Source organism: Chelonia mydas, chromosome 19 (genome assembly GCF_015237465.2).
Source record: "Chelonia mydas isolate rCheMyd1 chromosome 19, rCheMyd1.pri.v2, whole genome shotgun sequence".
Lineage (NCBI taxonomy): Eukaryota > Metazoa > Chordata > Testudines > Cheloniidae > Chelonia > Chelonia mydas.
In genome coordinates, this window is record NC_051259.2 from 10618512 (window position 1) to 10637509 (window position 18998).

Genomic DNA, 18998 nt, shown 5'->3' on the forward strand with positions numbered 1-18998 from the left:
AGGGCTGGGAGCCAGGAAGTCGTGAGCTCAGTTCTTAGCACTGAAACGAATGCCTTGCTGCGGCCGCCTTTGCGTGCCTCAGTTTCCCCATCTGTGAAAAGGGGATAACACCATCCCCTCACAGTGGGGTCCAAAGCTCACATCCCTAAATGGTTTGGTTTCTCTTCCTACGAATAACAGGGAGGAGAGCAGAACCCAGACCAAATCCTTCACTCCCAGTGAGGCTAGGCAGAGCCAAACCCCACACTTGGAACATTCCCAGCCCCGGCCATTTACAGCCACCGCAAACACAGCACCTCCCTGCTGCAACCCCATGTCCCTCTCCACTTGGGTGCCAGTTAATCACTGAGCGTAGCAAGAGGATCCCATTGCAGTGGCCAGGGGCTTACTGCTGCTCAGGATCAGGGCCTAGGGGATGTGGGCCAGGCCCAGGGGCAGCCATGCAGTTCAGCGGCCTGGCTCCCTGCTGCTGGCTCTGGAGAAGAGGAATGCACCTGCCTGCATCACTGAACAGCCCCATTGTCAGCAGGCCAAGGGTGAGAACTAATCACCCCGGGCCCAGGTGCACACACGGTGTAGAGGAGGCGAAGGTTAAGTCCATAACTGTCCTCCCAGGACAGCCCAGCTCCCCTCTGCCCGTCCCAGGTGTATGCTCCAGATCCCACCAGATCCCAGATCCCACCAGAGCGGGGGGCTGCCAGCTGCAGGAAACTTGCTCGTCAGGCTACCGCGGCGCTGGCAGCTCCCTGGATGTAACACAGTCCCCGTCGCTCCCACACACGACCCAGACACCAGAGAGTCAAGAACAAGAAAGTGCTTTTATTTGCCTCCTCTGCGTGCAATGACTCCATCCCCCCACAGTGCTGCATGGCCAGGGGTCGGAGCCTGGAGTCCCACCAGCCTGGCTGGGGCTGCAGCCCGCCCCGGGGAAACGGAGCCAGCGTGGGGAATGACACAACCAGCCCCCTGTGAGAGCAGATTGGGCCTGGGAAGGGGAAAAGGCAGCTGGCAGGCACCAGAGAGATGATCTGGGGAACATCTGAGGGGGCCCTTAGGCCACCCTTAAAGAGGAAACCAGCAGTGGGCTGTGGGTCCCTTGAGATCTCCAGAAGGAACAGCACTAGGAAGCTCACCTGAGCCTAGGGGAGACCTCTCCAGCCCCTGTAGCCTGGGAAAGCCCTTTGTCTGAGGATCAGTCGGCACAACTGAGCAGGGGTTACAAAGATGAAGGCTGGTGAGAAGTTACAGGCCGGAGTGGGGCAGAGGGCTCAAGGCATGTGCATGGGGGTGGAGGGAGGCACGTTCCTCCAGCAGACAGAAGGTGAAGGCCAAGTGGACTGCTGACCCCAGGCAAGTGGCTGACCCAGCTTTGCCCCCCTCAGCCCCTGGAATTATAGCAGGAAATGGGAGCTCGCCAGCCCGGGGCGCAGGGCGGGGGAGAAACGAACAATCAAACAGAGCTAAAGCTGCGCCGTGGAGGGTCCGGCGAAGGTGGTTTGAGCCCATCGGCCCTGGGGGTCCATCCATCCAGAGAGGGCAGGGCCAGGAGGGCACCCTGAGCTTTCCAAACAAGGCAGCGACATTAGGTCTTGCTGGGGACTGGCCTGAGCCTGGGATGGAGCGTATGTGGCCCCGGGGCCAGGCCTCCCCGTGACGAGTCTAATGGACAACATGGCTCCGAGCCTGGAGGACCCGGCCTGGCAGTGCTTTGCCTAGCTCCGCGGCGCCCAGATCTCCTGCCCCAGCAAGCGGCGCCGAAGGAGGGAGAGGGGCGCGGCTGCGAGCAAGCAGGGCAGCCGGAGCACTGACTGCCTCGTCTTCCATTCCTCCTCCCACAGGAAACCACTTCACCGCACCGCCCCGGGCATCAGCCGTCAGATCCTAATGCGGTGGGACAAAGGAGAGAGCTCACCAGCGAGGGCCGAGTCCTACCGCAATCACTGCCCGCCCCCGGCGCAGTCATTCCCCACCCTGGCGCAGGCTGCTGGCCCAGACAGGCCTGGATGCCCCAGGGGCTTGGCAGCGCAAGGAACCCTTCACAACCAGGTCGCTGGTTCAATCCCAGCCCAGGGAGGCAGCGGCTGAGGGCCCCTCTGAAGTGTCAGGGCTGTTCCTAGCAAGGAGCCTAAAACTGGTGCCTGTTTGGGCCGAGGTGCCACGGAGTGAACCGGTCACGTCTGTAGGGCACAAGGTGGCTTCTCCCTCCAGGAGACGGACGTGAGATGTTGGCAAAGGGGATCCAGACTGCCGCTGGGGTACCGGCTTGCAACGTACCAAAGCAATCATGCTCCCTTTAGGAAAAGACACCCACCCCCATTCCCAAAGCAGCTTCCACACTGCAAGGACCCCCCCCCCCCCCACTTTCCCAAGAGAGCTCTCAGCTGAGGATCCTCCTCTGTCCCTAAACCAGGGCTGGCACCATCCCGCTGTCGATCTGGCCCCAAGAGGGTAATGTAGTTAGATGGGCAAATAAACCGTGGGTAGGGGACAGACAGACAGACACAGGGCTGCTTGTAGGGAAACAGGCCAATTATGCACAGCCCAGGGACATGGCTCCTTGCTTCCCACGGGCAGGTTGTACTGGCCACCCCCGTCCTTGTCCTTGAAAACCCAAACGTTCTCAGCCTCTCCCCGGCCCCTTAGGACCTAACGCACACGGCGGATGCTGGAGATGGTCTCCCAGAGACCCTTCTATCCGAGCGCCTGACACTATAGCAGGGGCGTGGGCGCACGCCGGCCTCAAGGGCCCTTCGCACACCTGGAGGACAAAGCTGGACAGGCATCCATTCACCCTCGCAGCGCGGCGGGGCAGGGGAACCAGACACCTGCTACGGCAGCACCGGCCCATGCCCGGCAGGTCAGCCCAGTTTGCCCGGGCCCGTGTAACTCTGCCAAGGGATTTCCACGCCTTGAGCTGTCCTCAACCTCCCGCCCCTGCGCTGGGATCCGCCCAGCAATAAAGAGCCACCCTGGAGAAATCAAACCGTGCAGCTTTAATTCCGCCCCCGCGCTCACAAGGCTTCGGCCCACTGCACACAGCATGCCCCCAGCCGCCCCCCAGGGACCCACACGGCAACACAACGACACAGCAAGAGCACGCGGACGGCTGTGGGGAGCGGGCAGAGGGAGGGGTACAGGCCCTGTTAACCATCCCACCTTCCCCTCACAACGGCTGCGTTGGGGAAGGGGGGGACGAAGCGATACCGGCAGACATGCTGCTGGCCCGGGGGGGGGTGGCGGGGTGGGGGCAGTCAGAGCCGTCTGCTGCTAAGCTACCTTGAGCAGAGACACAGCTCATAGGGGGCTGCTGCCATCCAGACAGAGGGGGGAGCTGCTGGGGATGCCAGTGGCCAGGAGCACCCTGTATTTTAGAGATGGCCCCACAGCGAGCCAGCATAGTGTAACCTGCCCTGCCACCGGGGGTGGGCGGGGGATGAACAAAAATCCTCCTCGGGATTCAGCAATCAAGTGAGAAATTCAAGGACAGGATTATTTGGAAATTGCTCCTGGGGGGGCTGGGGAAAAGGACACGAGGGGCAGGCATCTCACTGCCTCCCCGACGAGCCCCGGCAGCAGGAATCACCAGAGGGAGAGCTCATAAGACCCACTCTGAGCTGGACCCGGTTTTCACACAGCTGGGGGTGGCGGATGGGCTCGGGGATAATGCACCGGGCTGGGGTTCAGGGAGACCTAGATTCGATTTCTGATTGTGCCATCGAGTCCATGCGGCACGCACTTCAGGCCAGATTTTCAAAAGAGCCCAGCGCGCGAGGGGCTGACCTCATTGGAAGAGTCTGGCTGATGGGCACGCAGGGAGTCAGTTCCCTCTCTGTAAAACCGGGATAATCCTTCCTCTCCCTATTGAAGACAGTCAACCTCTTGGGGGGGGGGGTCTGTGTCTCACTCTGCCTCTGTACAGCCCCTGGCACTGGGGGGCCTGATCGTATTCGGGTCTTCTAGGCGCTACAGTGCTAAGAGAACAGACCCTGCCTGCTCCGTTCAGCGTACTTGGGAGTGCAGGGGGAAGGGCCGTGCAGAATTGCTTCCAGCAGGACACAGTCCACTGCAGATTTCAGAGGCTCTTCTCATTGTTGTATGACCTGCCGCTTCACCCCTGTAACAACGTCTCTGGCGTCTTCCAGCCAAGGACCCCACAGCGTATGACAGGTAGCTATTACTACTGTACAGCTGGGGAAACTGAGGCACAGAGGTTCTGCAGCGACCCCAGTGGCAGAGGCAGGAACAGAACCCAGCCCTCCCACTCTAACTCCCCTACTACACTACTCTCTCCCTCACCAGGGCCAGGCGAGCACCGGGGAAGCCAATCAGGCAGGGCACGAGCAAACGCTTTCCACACAGCCTGGCTGCACAAAGCCAAGCTGGAGCCAGACTGAGGACGCTTCGTAGGCAGGAAGGGCGGGGGGGGGGGGGGGTTGATTTCCCAGTCCACAAAGGGGGTTGTTTGGGAACTGCTATGACAGCAGAGAGCCTTGCTGTAGCACACGGGCTGGGGCAGGCGGGGGGAGAGACGGCCGGACGCCAGCCAAGAAAACACTTGTGACAGCAGCGGGCCGTGGTGGTGGATGGGAACTGGGTAGCGTCCCATTAAATAGCTGTGGGGACATTACTCAGCTCCATCCCTTGAGTGGAGCACTCGGCCCCGCCTTTGGGCAAGGAGACAGCATTTTAATACGAGCGAATGGGCTAGCCAAGGCCTGCGTACCCCCTCCATGCAGCACACAGCCAGGGAGGGAGCAGGCTGGGCTAACATGCTGCCCTGGAGACACCCCCAGCCCCACCCCCAGCGACGGGCAGCTCCAAGGAAGGGTGAGGTTTTCTCTTGTTGCGGCTGTGGCCCATTTCCTGTCGCCTTGCACGCGCACACAGACACACCTACTGGTTCTCCTCCCTGGCGCCGGGCAGCATGCAAGGGAAACACGGAGAGAGGGGACCGCCCCTGACATTAGACACAGGCCCAGCTCCCTGCCCAGCGCGAGACTCTACCCTCCACGCTCTCCTATGGGGTGTGAAGGGATGCAGGGGCCCTACTCCCACAAGAGAGAAGGTCCCCGAGCCGGGACTGGTGCTGAGAGAGGCAGGGCCCCAGGAGAAACGAGGCGAGCACGTGCCCAGGACTGGGGCACGCCCAGAGGTCAATCCCTGCATGGTGTATGGTACCTTGGGCAGGGGAGTCAGGTCAAGTGGGTTCATCCTGGAAAGGGGAAGAGGGCTCTGGATGCGCTGGTAGGTGGAGGAGCGCATAGGCTGGGGAGAAGCAGAGGAGTGTAGGTGTTGAGGGGCTTGAAGGGGCCCAGCCCAGAGCCTCTGGAGATGCCCTACCCCAGCACGGGGAGAAGAACGAGCGAGGCCCCATTTCATCCAGCTTCAGTGACTCTGGCCCAGCCTCCCCTCTCGCAAACGGCCACTTCCCAGCTCCGGCCCATCCCCGCATGCCCCGGCCAGGCCACAATCAGCATGAGGGGTTTAAACAAGGAGGGCTCCGGCTCTGCAGCAGAATGAGCTTTCTTAGGGGCCGAGTCCCTGGATCCCGTGTCTCTGCTGCGAATGGCAGGAGACGGGGGATGATCCGGGGAGGGGAGAAGCCAGCTGGCAGGCACCAGAGAGATGAACGGGCGACAACAGATGGATGAGGAGGCAGAAAAACAACCAGATGAGAAACACATGGAGGACAAGTCTCCACTGGAGGGAAAGCTGGGGTTTATTGCTCACGGAGCACGCGCGTTGGGGAGACCTGGCCTCCGCAGGGCAGGGAGAGGCGGAGCGGATGCCCCAGTGAGCATAAGGGGGACAGGACAGGGGAAAAGGAGAACACGGAAAGTTTCACAGCAGGGCCTGCATGAGCCTGAACCAGCGATGCACGGCCACGAGCAAGAGAGAGGAGCCTGGATGAGACGCCACACACGGCCACGTGCACGCAACTGGCGGAGACAGACACGCAAGGATCTCGCAGCGCCCAGGGGAGCAGGTGCAGAGACCCCAGACGCACACAACTGCCTAGCCGTGGCAGGGGAAAACGTGCCTACGGCGGTTCTAGACAGATTGCAGTCAGTGCTTTCTAAACACGGGTGGAAAGATGGGAGCCAGACAGTGCTACGCGCCCCGCGCCCCCCCCCCCGCCCCAGCTGGATCTGCCAGCTGCCCCGTGTACAGCTATGGGTGAGTCAATATCGAGCCTATGGCACCACTGGGTCTCCCTCTATGCCCCATCACACACAGCCCACGCGGCAGGGCTCGCCCCCAGCCGCTCCCGGGATCGGAGCTGTCCTCGAGCCCCAGGGCCGAGCCTGGCCAAGACAGACAGTGTGTGGGGGGGAGCTTACAGTGTCTGGTAGGTGCTGTCCTTGGACTTGAGGAACTTGACGATGAAGTAGAAGACGGCCTGGATGCTCAGCACGAGGACGATCCCCCCCACGAAGCTGGCCGAGTTGAAGCCAGGCGGGCGGAACTCAGGGGTGGCCGTCAGCGGGGGGCCGGCCGTCGTCCCTGGGGGGGGAAGCAGCAAGGGCGTTACTGGGGCCTGGCGCCACGCGCACCCCCCTGCGATGCCACACTCCCTCTCCCAGCATGCCACCTGCTCCCTAGTTACTGGCCACCTGAGCAGGCTTCTGGGCCCTTGGGGCCCCGAGCCCAGATAATGGGGATGCTGTCCTTGGTGCTGAAGGCAAGACCCCTCTCTTGCCCCTGGCTAAGCAGGGCTTCCCTAGGCAGTGATGGAGGGAAAGGGCCAGGAGAAAGAGATGGAAGATGCCCTAGGCTCTGGAATAGGCTCACCTAAAGCTCTCCAGGAACCAGGAGGGGCATTCCACCTGGAGAGAACACTGCCCTCTCCGCCAATGCCCCAGCATGGTGCCAGGGGGACCGGGCCATCAGAGATGAAGCTGAGGTCCTGGTTGTTTGGGACGAGGGTCACTCCAGAGCCCATGGCACTTCCCCCATTCTCTTTGGCCAGCAGCATCTCTTCTTCCCCACCCCACCAGTGGTGCAGCGTACGAGTGGGCGGCTGCCCTCCTCCCCAGAGGTGGCTGCATTCCAGCACAGCCCGCATGCTCGGATTCCTCTCGTGATCTAGTCTCCCAAGCCCAGATGGCATCTCAGGCACCGAGGCTGATGGTGACGCAGCAGCCAGTTGACTGGCGAGGAAGAACTAGACCCATCTGTCAGCAGATGTGAGAGGAAGGGGCAGAAAGACAGAGCAGCGGCGCTCTGCAGCCTGGTATGTTTTATAACAGAGTGAAATGCAAAGGGTCGGGGGGACGCTGCAGGTCCCCCATGCACACTACAGACCCCAGAGGGGTCACTGTAAGGAGACTGTTTAGTGAATGGAGTTTAACCCTTTCAGTGCTCTCCTTCTGCCAGCCCGTTCCTCTGTCCACAACACCTGCTGCAGCAGAGAGTTTACTGCAGAGCAGAGACTGTGTGTGTGTGAGAGTGAGTGAGTGGGTGGGGGGTAGGGGGGAGAGCGAACCAGCTGCATGCAGAATGGGAGGACTGGGAAGAGAAGCCATCAGCTGCTCCGCTAACGAGAGCGACTGCCCATCAGAGCCTGGGCAGGATCAATAATTCACAAAGCTCCGGGATAAAGTTACTCGTTTTAATTAGCTGAAAGCTCTCGGATTCCTGCTCCTCCTTCCTGGAAAAAGGCTCCTTCTCATAACACTGCCGTCCCGTTCCCCATCCTCCCGCCTGGTTACCCTCCCCGCCGCCCTAGCAAGCAATGAGCCAGGAACTGGAAAGAGCATTTGTGCCCATTACATGCCGCCTGCCTCCATTTCCCCAGGCAGGTGCAGCTGGATACGGTATCCTCTTCCTATCCCATGCTGCATTGCTACAGTCTCACAGGTGCTGGGGTCCGCTCCACCCAGGGCTCAGCTGCATTTTAGTGGGGAGCGAAGCAATGCTTGGAGAGTCTCTACGTAAAATCAGAGGGCTCTCTCTCTCTCGCACACAGGTCTGATTTTTCCGAACGTTTGGGCCCCAAATACACACGCAAAACGAGCGTGCAAGTTGATCAACTTGTGATACTCTGCACGAGCGATGACCTGGTTTGCACGAACAAATCACAGTTAACTGTGCCTATAAGTTAGTACGCGGGTGTCTCACACCCCCTTGTAAAAGAAGTCAGACCCATCGTTTCAGACATAATAGGTAGCGCTGGATGCTTCACAAAAGGCACAGGGCACCGCACGCAGCCCGGGGAGCTCGGCAGGGAGAGATGTCAGCCACCCCTGCCTTAGTACATGCTAGGCTTTCACCACCAAATATTTGGAGATCCCCAAAATGGGGCTCTCCCCTATGTGACAGTGCTTTGATTAATAGAATACTTTGCCTTTGTATAGCACCGGGCATTAACCTAGAAGCACTTCAGGCAGTGATTAGTAACCCTCCAAACTCTCCCTGGGATGGCAGGGAAAGAATGTCATTATTCCCTTTTTCAGTGCAGATGGAGAAACTGAGGCACGGAGCGGGGGAGGGAGAGGAGGGCTTTGCAGACGTGTCACAGCCACCGCTGTCAGTGGAACCCAGGAGTCCTGAGGGCCAGAGGCCTGTGCTTGAATTACAGCACACGCTTCCCTCCCCCTGTTTCTGCAGGAGAAATTCTAGAACGAAGAGACATTCAACTGGCTGGCTGCCGCGGGAGGGAAGAGCGAGTGTTCTCACCAAAACAAACCCTGCCAGACTCCTCCCCGCTGACCCGAGCCTAGTGCAAGAACCACAAATTTGAACTTGCCTCTACTCCAGCCTGCCACTGCTGGTCACCCTAGATCCCCAGCTGGACACTCCCTCCCCAGCCCACCTGGGTGCCACTTGCCTGGCGTGAGGATCTCAGGCTCCTTGGTGGGCGCTCGCTGAGGCTCCTTGGTGGGCGCTCGCTGAGGCTCCTTGGTGGGCGCTCGCTGAGGCTCCTTGGTGGGCGCTCGCTGAGGCTCCTTGGTGGGCGCTCGCTGAGGCTCCTTGGTGGGCGATCTCCGCGCTGAGGGGGCAAGGGTGGAAGAACAAGACAAGGCGCTTAGAGGCCAGAGTTCCTCTCTGGTTCTTACCATGGCTGGGACTGGAGCTCCCCCACCATCACTGTTCCTGCCCTGTTCCCTACAGCGCCCCCTGCTGGGAGCGGCTGGGTCTCATGTAGCTGGGGACATCAATTGGCTGTCAGACATATCAAGTTCCCCAACGGGCTGAGCCCATGGAACTGCGCCTTCTTCTCCCAGGACAGGCAGCCCTGCTTATACCCTATGCATGCAATTAGCTGCAGGCAGGGGCTCCTGCACACATTTAGTCAGAGGTGTTTACAGGATCCTGGAAGCAGCTAGGACAGGAGTAGCTAGCCGCTGCCTTGATAGCCAGTGCTCCTGCCACCTTCTCCACAGCGCCTCCTGCAGGGAGAGGCCGGGGCTGGTCTCACAGCTGCCACTCCTGCAGCGGAGCGTGGGTTCTCTTACACAAAAGCAGATGATAAACAACAGCAATACCAGGCACTTACTTTGAGACCGTCGGCTCGCACAGCGCCTCGCAAAGAAGGGGGAATATCGTCCCCATTTGACAGATGGGAAAATAAATCAGCACCTGAGCCAGGGATAGAATACAGGTCTGCCGAGGCCTGGTGCCGCACTCCACCCAGGGCCTGTGCGGCTGCGTTCACCCTGGGAAGTTACCTGGACATGTAGCCGTGACATTGTAGATGGAGCATGTCTCCTTGGTGGCTTCTCCCTTCCCAATGCAGTCCCCGGGCCCTGAAGAAAACAGGAAAAAACTTTCACAAAACTCCCCTGAGCAAACCTGCCCTCTAGAAAACCCTGCCATTCCCCCCCCGCGAGGAGAGCTCTGAGTGGGGGAGGCCTGGCTGGCGTGGGGAGACAATGAGCGAGACCGTGTGGTCAGCCTGGTAAGCCGCACACGAGCGCTGGGGAAGCGGAGTCTAAGGACTCAAAGTCCAAACCTGCCCAAATGAGCATCCGGGCTTTGAGTTTGACACGTCCCGACTTTGCCTCAGCAGCCTCTGCTCCCCCAGGCCCTGCCCAGCATCACGCCCAGAGCTTGTGCGGACGGCGTCGCGCTTGGAACACGATCTCCCGCGGGGATGCGTTCCTGGACGGCGTTTCTTGGACGACCGGCAAACCTCTCCCCCCATCGGATCCATGCAGCTTTCATCAGGGCCCATGGTTTGTACCGACAATTCCCCCAGGAGCTCTATGTCCTGGGAGAGCCCCATCGTGGGCTGAGACAGAGACCGGCTCTCACCCTTGGGGATATTTCAGTTCCTGGAGGGTGGAAGAACAGCAAGGAGATCACATCTCCCATTGTTTTGTCCCTATAAGTGGCTCTCTCCAGCATTAGACACCTAACCACGAATTCCAGCCTATTTGGGATCCACAGACCCCCAGATTGATGGGATCCCGTGGAACTCAAGTCACAACCCTGGCATCAGCTCAGCTGCATGAGCCCCATCCCCTTTGGAAAGCCAGTTGTTATTTTACCATTTCAGCTATGGACCCTCACATAGCTTCACTCCAGACCCCAGTAACCTGGCAGGAGCCCATCCCAGCACATGGCGGCTGGATGAAGATGGCTGGACCAACAGGCAGCTGGACCTAGCACGGCACACCGGAAACCCATTCCTGGAGAGCGAGAGGCAGCCTACTGGCTTGTCAGCCACGCAGACAAGCCATTCAGATGCTACTTCTGGAGCAAGAGGTCATGGTTGACTTGCAAGCAGAGCAGAATCTGAGGCATCTCACCCCAGAAATGGCTGCATGTTACCAGCAGGTGACATGATCTCCAAATAGACGGACTCAGGTTACTCTAGTTAAAGTCACCGAAGGAGCCTGGGCTTCCCCAAAGAGTTTAAACAAGGTGGCAGGTATTTTTAAGCTACTGGGTTTTCTGCAGGTCCATGTGCTTGGGCCGATGGGGTCGGCTTCTTCTTGCCGCACGTTCTTCTGTCTCAGTTATCTGCCCCACCCATTGGGAAGTGGAGGATTTTCGATTCCAGTATCTCTGCTTCTCCCTCCCCCTGCGCTCCCGACGACATCAGTTGTTATTGAAGGTAGCAGCAGAAGCATCCAGAGCCCCCTCCCAAAGCAAGAGGGCACCCACCCAGAAAACAAAGGTGCCGTGTGCTGTTCTGTTCAGGGCTGGCTGGGCCCTGGGCTTTAAAGCACCAGGGGGAGATTTGAAAGAGACAGACCCCCCCAGCAAAGACCTAGTGTCTTCCATGGGTCACAGAGCAGGGACTTTGCAAAGCCTCCAGCTTAGAGAGCTCATGCAACACTGCATAGCGGGACAGAAGCAAGAGAATGAATTACACGGACGCGCGGGAAAGACCCTCACGCAGTCGCCAGTCTGTACCTTTTCCTCGCTCGGCTCTGAAAGGGACAACCCAACTCCCCTTGCCCAGCTGGGCCTGATCCCCTCGGTGCCCCCGGCAGAGCAATGGGACAGCAGGTGTGGCAAGTGGCTCTGCCGGCCACAGTGCACATACGGTGGGCCGGGGCGTACACACCAGAACAGCGAGCGGAGTTTGTTCTTTGCTCACTGGGGGAACTGGGCTGCCCGGCCACCGGAGCTTAATTTGTGCCTGGGGTTGGCAGGGCTCAGCCCCAGCCTCTCGGTGGCACCCAAGGCCATGCTGGGCAGAGGATGCCAGGGTTACTGCTGGAGCCCCGGCACTTCTGCCTTTGCAAATTAAGCACCGCCAGCCACGGCAGACTGAGCTAGCAACCCACCAGCCCTGCACTGGCCACCAGGTGGCGCTGCTGCTGCTGGCCGGCGGCGGGGCTGGAGGTGTGAGGCCTAGAGCCAGAGGCCTTTGCCGGGGGGGGGGGACAGGCTGCACCCGCCAGTAGAAGCAGCTGGGGGCGGGTGGCACTCGGTACCAGGGAGCGTGATTCACGGGGCCGTGGGAGGCGATGGCTCAGGACAGGGTGGGAGGATAATGGGATTTTTGGCAGGTGAATGTGTGGGGGATGCTGGGTAATTTTGGGGGCGATGATGTGACTGGGGAGGGGCCCCTCACTAATGACTCTTGGTCCCCCCCCTTTATCAGACCACAGTAGGCCAGCTGTTGCCTCTCCACTGGGTTTAGCGGCTCCCCGCGGGCTGGCTCCTCACTGCACTGCAGAGGCTTTTGCGGCAGGCGGCTGGGCCTGACCTGAGTCTGGCTTTCGAGCAGGGCGCTGCAAGGGAAGAGGTGGCCAGACTAGCAGCCAGGGAAGCCAGGCCTCCGCTCACAGAACCAGCCGGGGCCCCTCCACGTCCTCCGTCTATCCCGCAAGGAGGAGAACTCTGCTTTCACCGGGGTGGTCACCTCCGCTAGAGGGCTGAGCCGGGGTGGGGTGTGGGTTCCCCAGCATCCCCCACCGAGACCAGCATCCAGAGACAGGGAGATTTCTCCAAGATGGTCTCCGTAGGGAAGCAGGACATGACTAGGTGGACAGTGAAGAAACCTTCCGTCACTGAATCACTTAGGAAGCTTGGAATTCAGCTGTCAAAGGGCAGCAAACTCCCCACCGCCCTGCCAACATGAGAGGAATCAGCTCAGCCTAATCCCCCACCCGGCTAGCAGCGCCCAATACAACCAGCAGCGCCCTGTCTGGCCCGGGGACAAACCCGCCCCAACAGAGAGAGAGAGCGAACGCAGACCCCTGCCGGGAAAGGCAGTCAGGAAATCTGTCCTGAAACCATTCGCAGTGGAACCCTCTCCCGATACCCCGGTGACAGCCCGATACCCCGGTGGCAGGTGCAGCGTCCGACCCATCACGGACATTGGCGTCGGGAGAGAGCACGTGTCTTGACCAGAGTAAAAGTGCCCACCCATTTGGGCACCTGCAGAGAGGGCCGGTCTTTCCAAGCGCTCAGTGTGACCCTTACAGATGGGTTTTCACGAGGGCTCAGAAAACCAGACCCCAGTTGTGGGTGGGTAGACTCTAGCTCAAAGGGAACAGGGCCCATTAACACTTAGGACACTGGTACTTTCCAGGCCACCAGCAGAAGAATCCTAGGGCCTGTTCCTAGCCGTTTCCTGGGCCCAGGGCGGGTCTGAGAACCGTGCCATGGATTCGCCCTACACGGAGGGTTTGGGAGACGGCTTTAAGATCCCTGCTGACAGTGGAAGCTGTGCTGATGTTCGAACACAACTGGATACCTCCTGGCCAGCAGGGCCTGGCTGCAAAGGGTTAACCCAGGAGAACTCGAGGCGCTCCCCCAGCGTACCTGGCTCCTCCAAGACTCCACAGTGCATCCACACGCAGCCTGTGATGTTCCGGGACGCGTCTCCTTCAATGCACCTCTCACAGGGCTCCAGCTGTTTGCACTCTCCTGCCAAAACCCAGAGGACGCCAGATGTCAGGTCACAGCAAACAGTCGGTAACTAGCCCGCCCCGCCGTCTTTCCGCTTGGAGGACGGGGCACGGAGCCATGAGACGTCAAGGTTGAAGGGCACCTCGGAACTGCTAAGTGAAGCCTTCACAGACACAGAACGGTCCCCAGCCCCCTCGGTTCTGACGTGAGCGGGGGCCTTCTCGGGAGCCTGGCCAGCATCCCCCATGGGCGACTTGGTACCATGGCCTCTGAGCGACACTCAGACCCAGCGAGCCACGGCCCCGGCGAGCGTCTGGAGAGTCAAGACATTCCAGCCCTTGCTCCCTCTTGGAAGTTAGGTGGATTAGAGTCTAAGGATTAGACCCAGGAGAGGCAGAGTCCCGTGGTCTGAGCACAGGACAGAGTCAGAGCTCTCCGATGCCTACTGCCTCCCTGGCCTCAGGCAAGTCACTTCAGTACCTAAATACCTTTGAAAATCTGGGCCTCAGTTTCTCCATCTCCGAAAGCAGGACATTCATTTTCACGTACCTCACCCAACTGCGGCTCTGAGCTACAGGTGTCCCACACTGAATGCCCTCCCCAGAGAAGCAGAGAACACCCCAGTGCTTTACATGGAGCGGCAGCCATGCCTTGCGCTGACCTAGCCCTTTTAATCACAGATCTCAAAGCACGAATACACAGAGCTGGGCTAATGGCTGATTTGTTTGGATCCAAGCCAGTTCTGAAAAAACTCACTTCAGGATGAACTGACCGAGGGGTTTTTGAATTTTCAGTGAATTGAAGACCTCCATTTCGGGCTGTTCCAGAGCAGGGCCTTGGCCCTGGGTTCCCTAAATCTCCAGTGACTGCCCAAAGCACCGGGCTAAGGGCCATAAGGGTGTGTGGGGCCGTGGCTGGATCACCACCTCCTCCGGTTGTTTTTGTGAATGGCCCAAACTATTTGGGTCAACTTCCCTGTGCTACCCCTGGGCAGTTCCCTCCAGAGGCTGGGGCACTGGGACCACCCTGCAGCACTCCTCACCTGCACCCAGCTCTGGGTGGAGCCACGTTGACCTCGCAGGATTCCTGTAACCGGCCCCACATTCTGGGGCTGCTGTCCTAGGGCGACAGCCTGCTTCCTCCGGCCTCCTGCCTAGTTCACTGGGAAAGCCTGGTCATGGGAGAGCCAAGAATTCGCTGCCACTGTGGGTCCCAATCCTGAAATCAGTGACTGAGAATGCTCAGCACATCCCAGGAGGCAATCGGCACTTGTCAGGATTGGACCCATAAAAGCCGTCTGGGGTGGATCAGTCACAGTTAAAGGCTGGTCTCCTGGCTAACGCATTGCACCGGGACTCAGGAGAGCTGGATTCAATTGCCAGTTGGGTGACCCTGGGCAAGTCACTGAAATAGCTCCATACCTCAGTTTCCCTACCTGTAAAATGGGGGTCATTCCTTTGCCTTGTCTACTTAGATTGTAAGCTCTTTTGGGCAGGGACTGTCCAGATCCCGGTCCACACAGCCCCCAGCCCCAGGGAGCCCTGATCTCAGTTCAGGTCACTAGAAATAATGATACAAATAGCAGCCTTCATGCTCCGTGGCTATTCCCCCAAACTGGGCCTGCTTGCTAATGGCCAGATACTTGCTAACAGCCAGGGTCCATTCTAGAGAGAGAAGCTCTCGGGGGAAAGTCCAACCAGAACCTGGGTGTCAGCGCAGGATAAAAATCAGAGCACATCCTAGCTCCCAGCAGCACGAGCCTAGCAGTCCCTAGTGTTTGCCTCCCAGAACTGCAGCCAGGCCGGGCTTTTTTCTAACAGGGGTTTGCCCCCTGCCCTGGCCCTTGCTGGCTTAAAAACAAAGCCTCCCCCACCCCCACCTGGATAGGCGTTAGCAAGTCCAACCACTATCACCGGTGGGATCCCACCGTGCCCTCCCCCCGCATTCACTCATCACCACCCCAACATTTTAAAAAATAGCCCAGGGGAAAGTAAAGTGAGTCACCCAGGTATCGAACGGGCGTCTCGTTTTTATTTTCGGAGGAGAACTCTCCTGCCCCTGCGTTATTTGTTCAAAATGGAAGCAAAGTTAGCCAATAAGGAGGGGGTAGAGGGGAGGCTGCGTGATCTAGTGGTTAGAACAGTCCCTTTGGTGTCACGACAGCAGGATTCCTCGCCAAAGCCCACGTAGGCCTGGGCTGAACTCGAAGCACAGGAGTCGAGGGGGCTACTCGTGCAGCGGAAGGCACGCGGGCGTTGGTCACTGTTTGTACAGGAGAGGTTCATTGGCTCCGGGCACCCCGGGCTCTGGGTGTCCAACTTATGCCCTCGAGGGCCTGTTGTTCAGAGGGACGGAGTGCCTGCTGGCCTTGCTGATAACAGCCGGCGTTGGGGGCACTCAGCACTGTCATGAATCAGGCCCCAGATCACAAGTTGAGCACCCAAAATTAGCAATTACCTTGGAAAAACCTAGGCACCGATCCCACAGTGAGCTCCACTCGGGTAAATCCCAGCACACCCATAGAGGTCACTGCCAGTTTGGGGCCCTGGAGGACCTTAACCTCTGTGCCTCGGTTTACCCCCTTGGGAGGGATGCCCACCCTTGGAAAAGCTGGACTGAGACACATTACAGGAGCAAAAAGGATGATTTCAGAACAGCTAACGAGCAACTTAGGGTCTGAGTTGAAACAAGGGGTCCTTCAAACCAGCTGGCCATTAACCGCTAGGCAGAGCCTGACCCACAGGCCATTCCTGCTATTGCAAACCATGAAAAGAGAAAAGAAAATAATTAGGCAATTACCTTCCTGCATTAAGTTAAAAGCTGAGCCACACATTGCTATGGATACAGTGTTTTGGTGCTAACACTCCTCTTTGCCTAGCAGAGAAAGAGCTGTACAGTAACCAATGGGAAAGCAGGACTTTGTTCTCAGGGTTTCAGGCAGGTTTAGAATTTAAGTTATTTTTATCCTGCCAGGCACAGAGACACAGAATCAGACATTTTGCTGAATGCCACCTATTCCGATGCTTTACACTGGGAATCGGGCAGCTGGAGGGAAAAAACAACACACAGATTGTTGCTAAGCCCTGGTGAGAGGTGGATTCAGATCCTAGAGCACCAGAAAGTCCCAGCTGCAGAAAGGTGAGCGAATCTGCAAGCGCTCGTCCCAGACTGGCAGGCAATCAGCTGAGCTGGAGAGCTCGGTGAGGAATGATTTAGGTCTCTTGTGGGCCACCCCCCAGAGCTAGAAATCCTCCCCAAGCTAGAAATCTCTCCCAAGCATTTCGTGTGGGAAATGAAACAAGTGCAGGATTTGCATGGTGAGAACAGAGAGCTCACACGAGTCCCCAAGGAGGCAGGGAAACACAGGTGCACAGTTTAAGCTGGAAGTTACAGCAAGGAAATTGACCCTGCACAAATCGGTTCCAATCCCCTAAAGAGAGAACCCTGCAAACTGAGGGCCGGATTTTGAGCTCAGGTCATACCCCCATTTGGGGGCATTGTCCATTGTCTGCCCCAGCTCTGGGAGCTTAGCACAAGGGCTGCTCTGGGCACCAGCCACAGATCTGCTCTGAGCAGGGTCACAGCATAGTGGCGGGCAGCTGGTCATGGGTCACCACTGGCCCGGAACTGGCCAGTGGAGGAATGGGTCACAGAACCAGGCGAACGCAGCCCCAGCCAGGCGGTCCAGGGGGTTTCTCTGCCTTACCAATGGAAGTGAGAACAGCAGCTGATCACAAGCCCCCGGCTGGATTTGCTGCCCTGCAAAGGGCTCCCCTGAACCCCAGGACTTGGGAGGAGCCTGAGCCAGGACCCAGCAGCGTCCCCAGTGGTAGGAGACCCAGGAGGGCTCAGCCAGGTCACCTGGGATTGGGTTGGGGGCGGGGGGGGGTGGTTGTTTTGTAAACAAACTCAGCGCTGCCCTGGTAAGCTGCACAGGGCTTGGGGGGAGAAGGGGGCAGAGACCCTCGTGCTCTGAGCTTCCCTTTCCAACAAACCCAGACTGTGGCTCCAGCCTGGGAGCGAGGTCCCTGCTGGAGGGGTCACCCCGGGGGGGAGGGGGACTCCCGGGGGGGCACCCCGGTCCCTCTGCGTTCCCCAGAGGCGCTGGAGCTGGGGAGGGGGAGAAGCTGCCACCTACCTGCCCAGCCGAGAGGCAGCCAGGGCGCGCAGAGCAGCGCGCAGCAGAGCGCAGCCCGCCGCGCCCAGGTACGAGGCGCACCCATGTCTCCGGGGGGCAGGAGCGAGTCCCCGGCTCCGGCGGTTCGTCACTTTCGGGGGAGCGAGCGGGGCGCCCGGGAAGCAGCCGGAGCGGAGCGAGCTTATGCGCGCAGGGGCGGGGAGCTAGCAGCCAGCGTCCCGGCCGGGGGCGGGGGAACAGCCAGGTGCGGCCCCACCCAAAACCACGGGCTCCTTCGGGTGCTGCCCCGTCGACCCCGTGGGGGCGCAGCTGCTTCTCCAGATAAGCCCCCATCTTAGCCAAAGGGGGGCACCCCCCCGAGATGCGACCTCCCCATATCCAGGGCAGAGGCGGGGGGGGTCAGAAGCTCCCCCAGGTGCACACAAGCCCTTTCTCTACCTGCTAAGGGAAATCCCACGGCTCCTCCCCAAATAGCCCTCCAGCCCTTTCCCCAGGAATCTCCCCCCCTTGGGCAGGGATGTCAAAGGTCTTCGCCAAGGGGCAACTGTGGGTGCCCAGTTTGCACCATGACTAGCGCCCAGTGAACCTTCACCAGCAAGTTCCAAAAATGTGCACCGACATTTGCTAAATTCCTGGATTTCCTCATTTAGGCTGGAGCGCTGAGCCCTGGCACCGGGGCAGAGAGCTCCGGGCTGCGGGTGCAGGTTGGCAGCTGAGCTCCTTTAAGAATCGGGCCTTCAGTGTCACCGTGTGCGCTGAGTCCCTTGGGGAAATGTCACCTCTTCTCTAAGGGCCTACCCGGGAGCGTCTGAAAAGCTAGCCCGTTGGCCCGGGCTCGTTCGCACAGCTGGGGGGGGGGGGGGGGGGGCTGCACTCCGGCGCACAAACAGAGTAGCCGGGGTGGACAGGGCCTAAATCAGGACGTTCAGAAAGTTCCTTTGAACATGTTTGCAATGCTGCTTGCTGTTTGCATTTTGCGCTGTGCTTGCTATTTATTGCGCCAACCGTCAGCCACTTGCAGCTCACGAAAATGAGTCCTGACGGGGAACCTGAGGTGTGCAAAGAAGGGTGCAGGTTTGGAAACAAAATCCAAACTTATTTGCAAATGCTGCTGCCCAGTCGGCCAGAGGGGAGCCTCCATGAAACCTGCAGAGGAGGGTCCTAATTCTCCCCTACCTGCAAAGCAGCTGTACACGTGTGTAAAGCTACCAGACCAGAACAGCCGCACATCTGAGCTCACTTTGTACAGGAGTAAATGACACCAACGCACAGTCAACCCGTGGAACTCGATGCCGGGGGTGTTGTGAAGGCCAAAAGTGTAACTGGGGCTCAAAACAGAATTAGGTAAATTCATGGAGGATAGGTCCATCAATGGCTATTAATTAACCAAGATGGTCAGGGATGCAGCCCCCTGCTCTGGATGTTCCTAAGCCTTTGACAGCCAGAAGCTCTGAGTGGCAACAGGGAATAAGAATGGCCCTACTGGGCCAGACCAAAGGTCCATCTAGCCCAGTATCCTGTCTTCCAACAGGGCCAGTGCCAGGTG

General features: G+C 59.1%; 1 protein-coding gene across 6 annotated transcripts; it reads right to left on the bottom strand.

Moving 5' to 3' along the window:
- Positions 1–799: 799 nt before the first annotated feature.
- Positions 800–17679, bottom strand: CD164L2 (CD164 molecule like 2). 6 transcript variants are annotated; one of them, XM_043532162.1, is made up of 7 exons: positions 17453–17678; positions 13228–13332; positions 9672–9749; positions 8973–8992; positions 8831–8924; positions 6342–6504; positions 2973–4909 (listed from the first exon to the last, which is right to left on the bottom strand). In XM_043532162.1, exons 1-7 carry the CDS (start codon positions 17535–17537, stop codon positions 4894–4896), a joined length of 561 nt encoding a protein of 186 aa, XP_043388097.1. In that variant the 5' UTR covers positions 17538–17678; the 3' UTR covers positions 2973–4893. The 6 variants fall into 6 exon arrangements, with proteins under 6 accessions (XP_037737875.1, XP_043388097.1, XP_043388096.1 ...); XM_037881947.2 differs by lacking the exon at positions 2973–4909 and adding an exon at positions 800–1881 and having other exon boundaries at positions 8831–8992; positions 17453–17673; XM_043532161.1 differs by lacking the exon at positions 8973–8992 and having other exon boundaries at positions 8831–8968; positions 17453–17679.
- Between the last annotated feature and the right edge of the window lie 1319 nt (positions 17680–18998).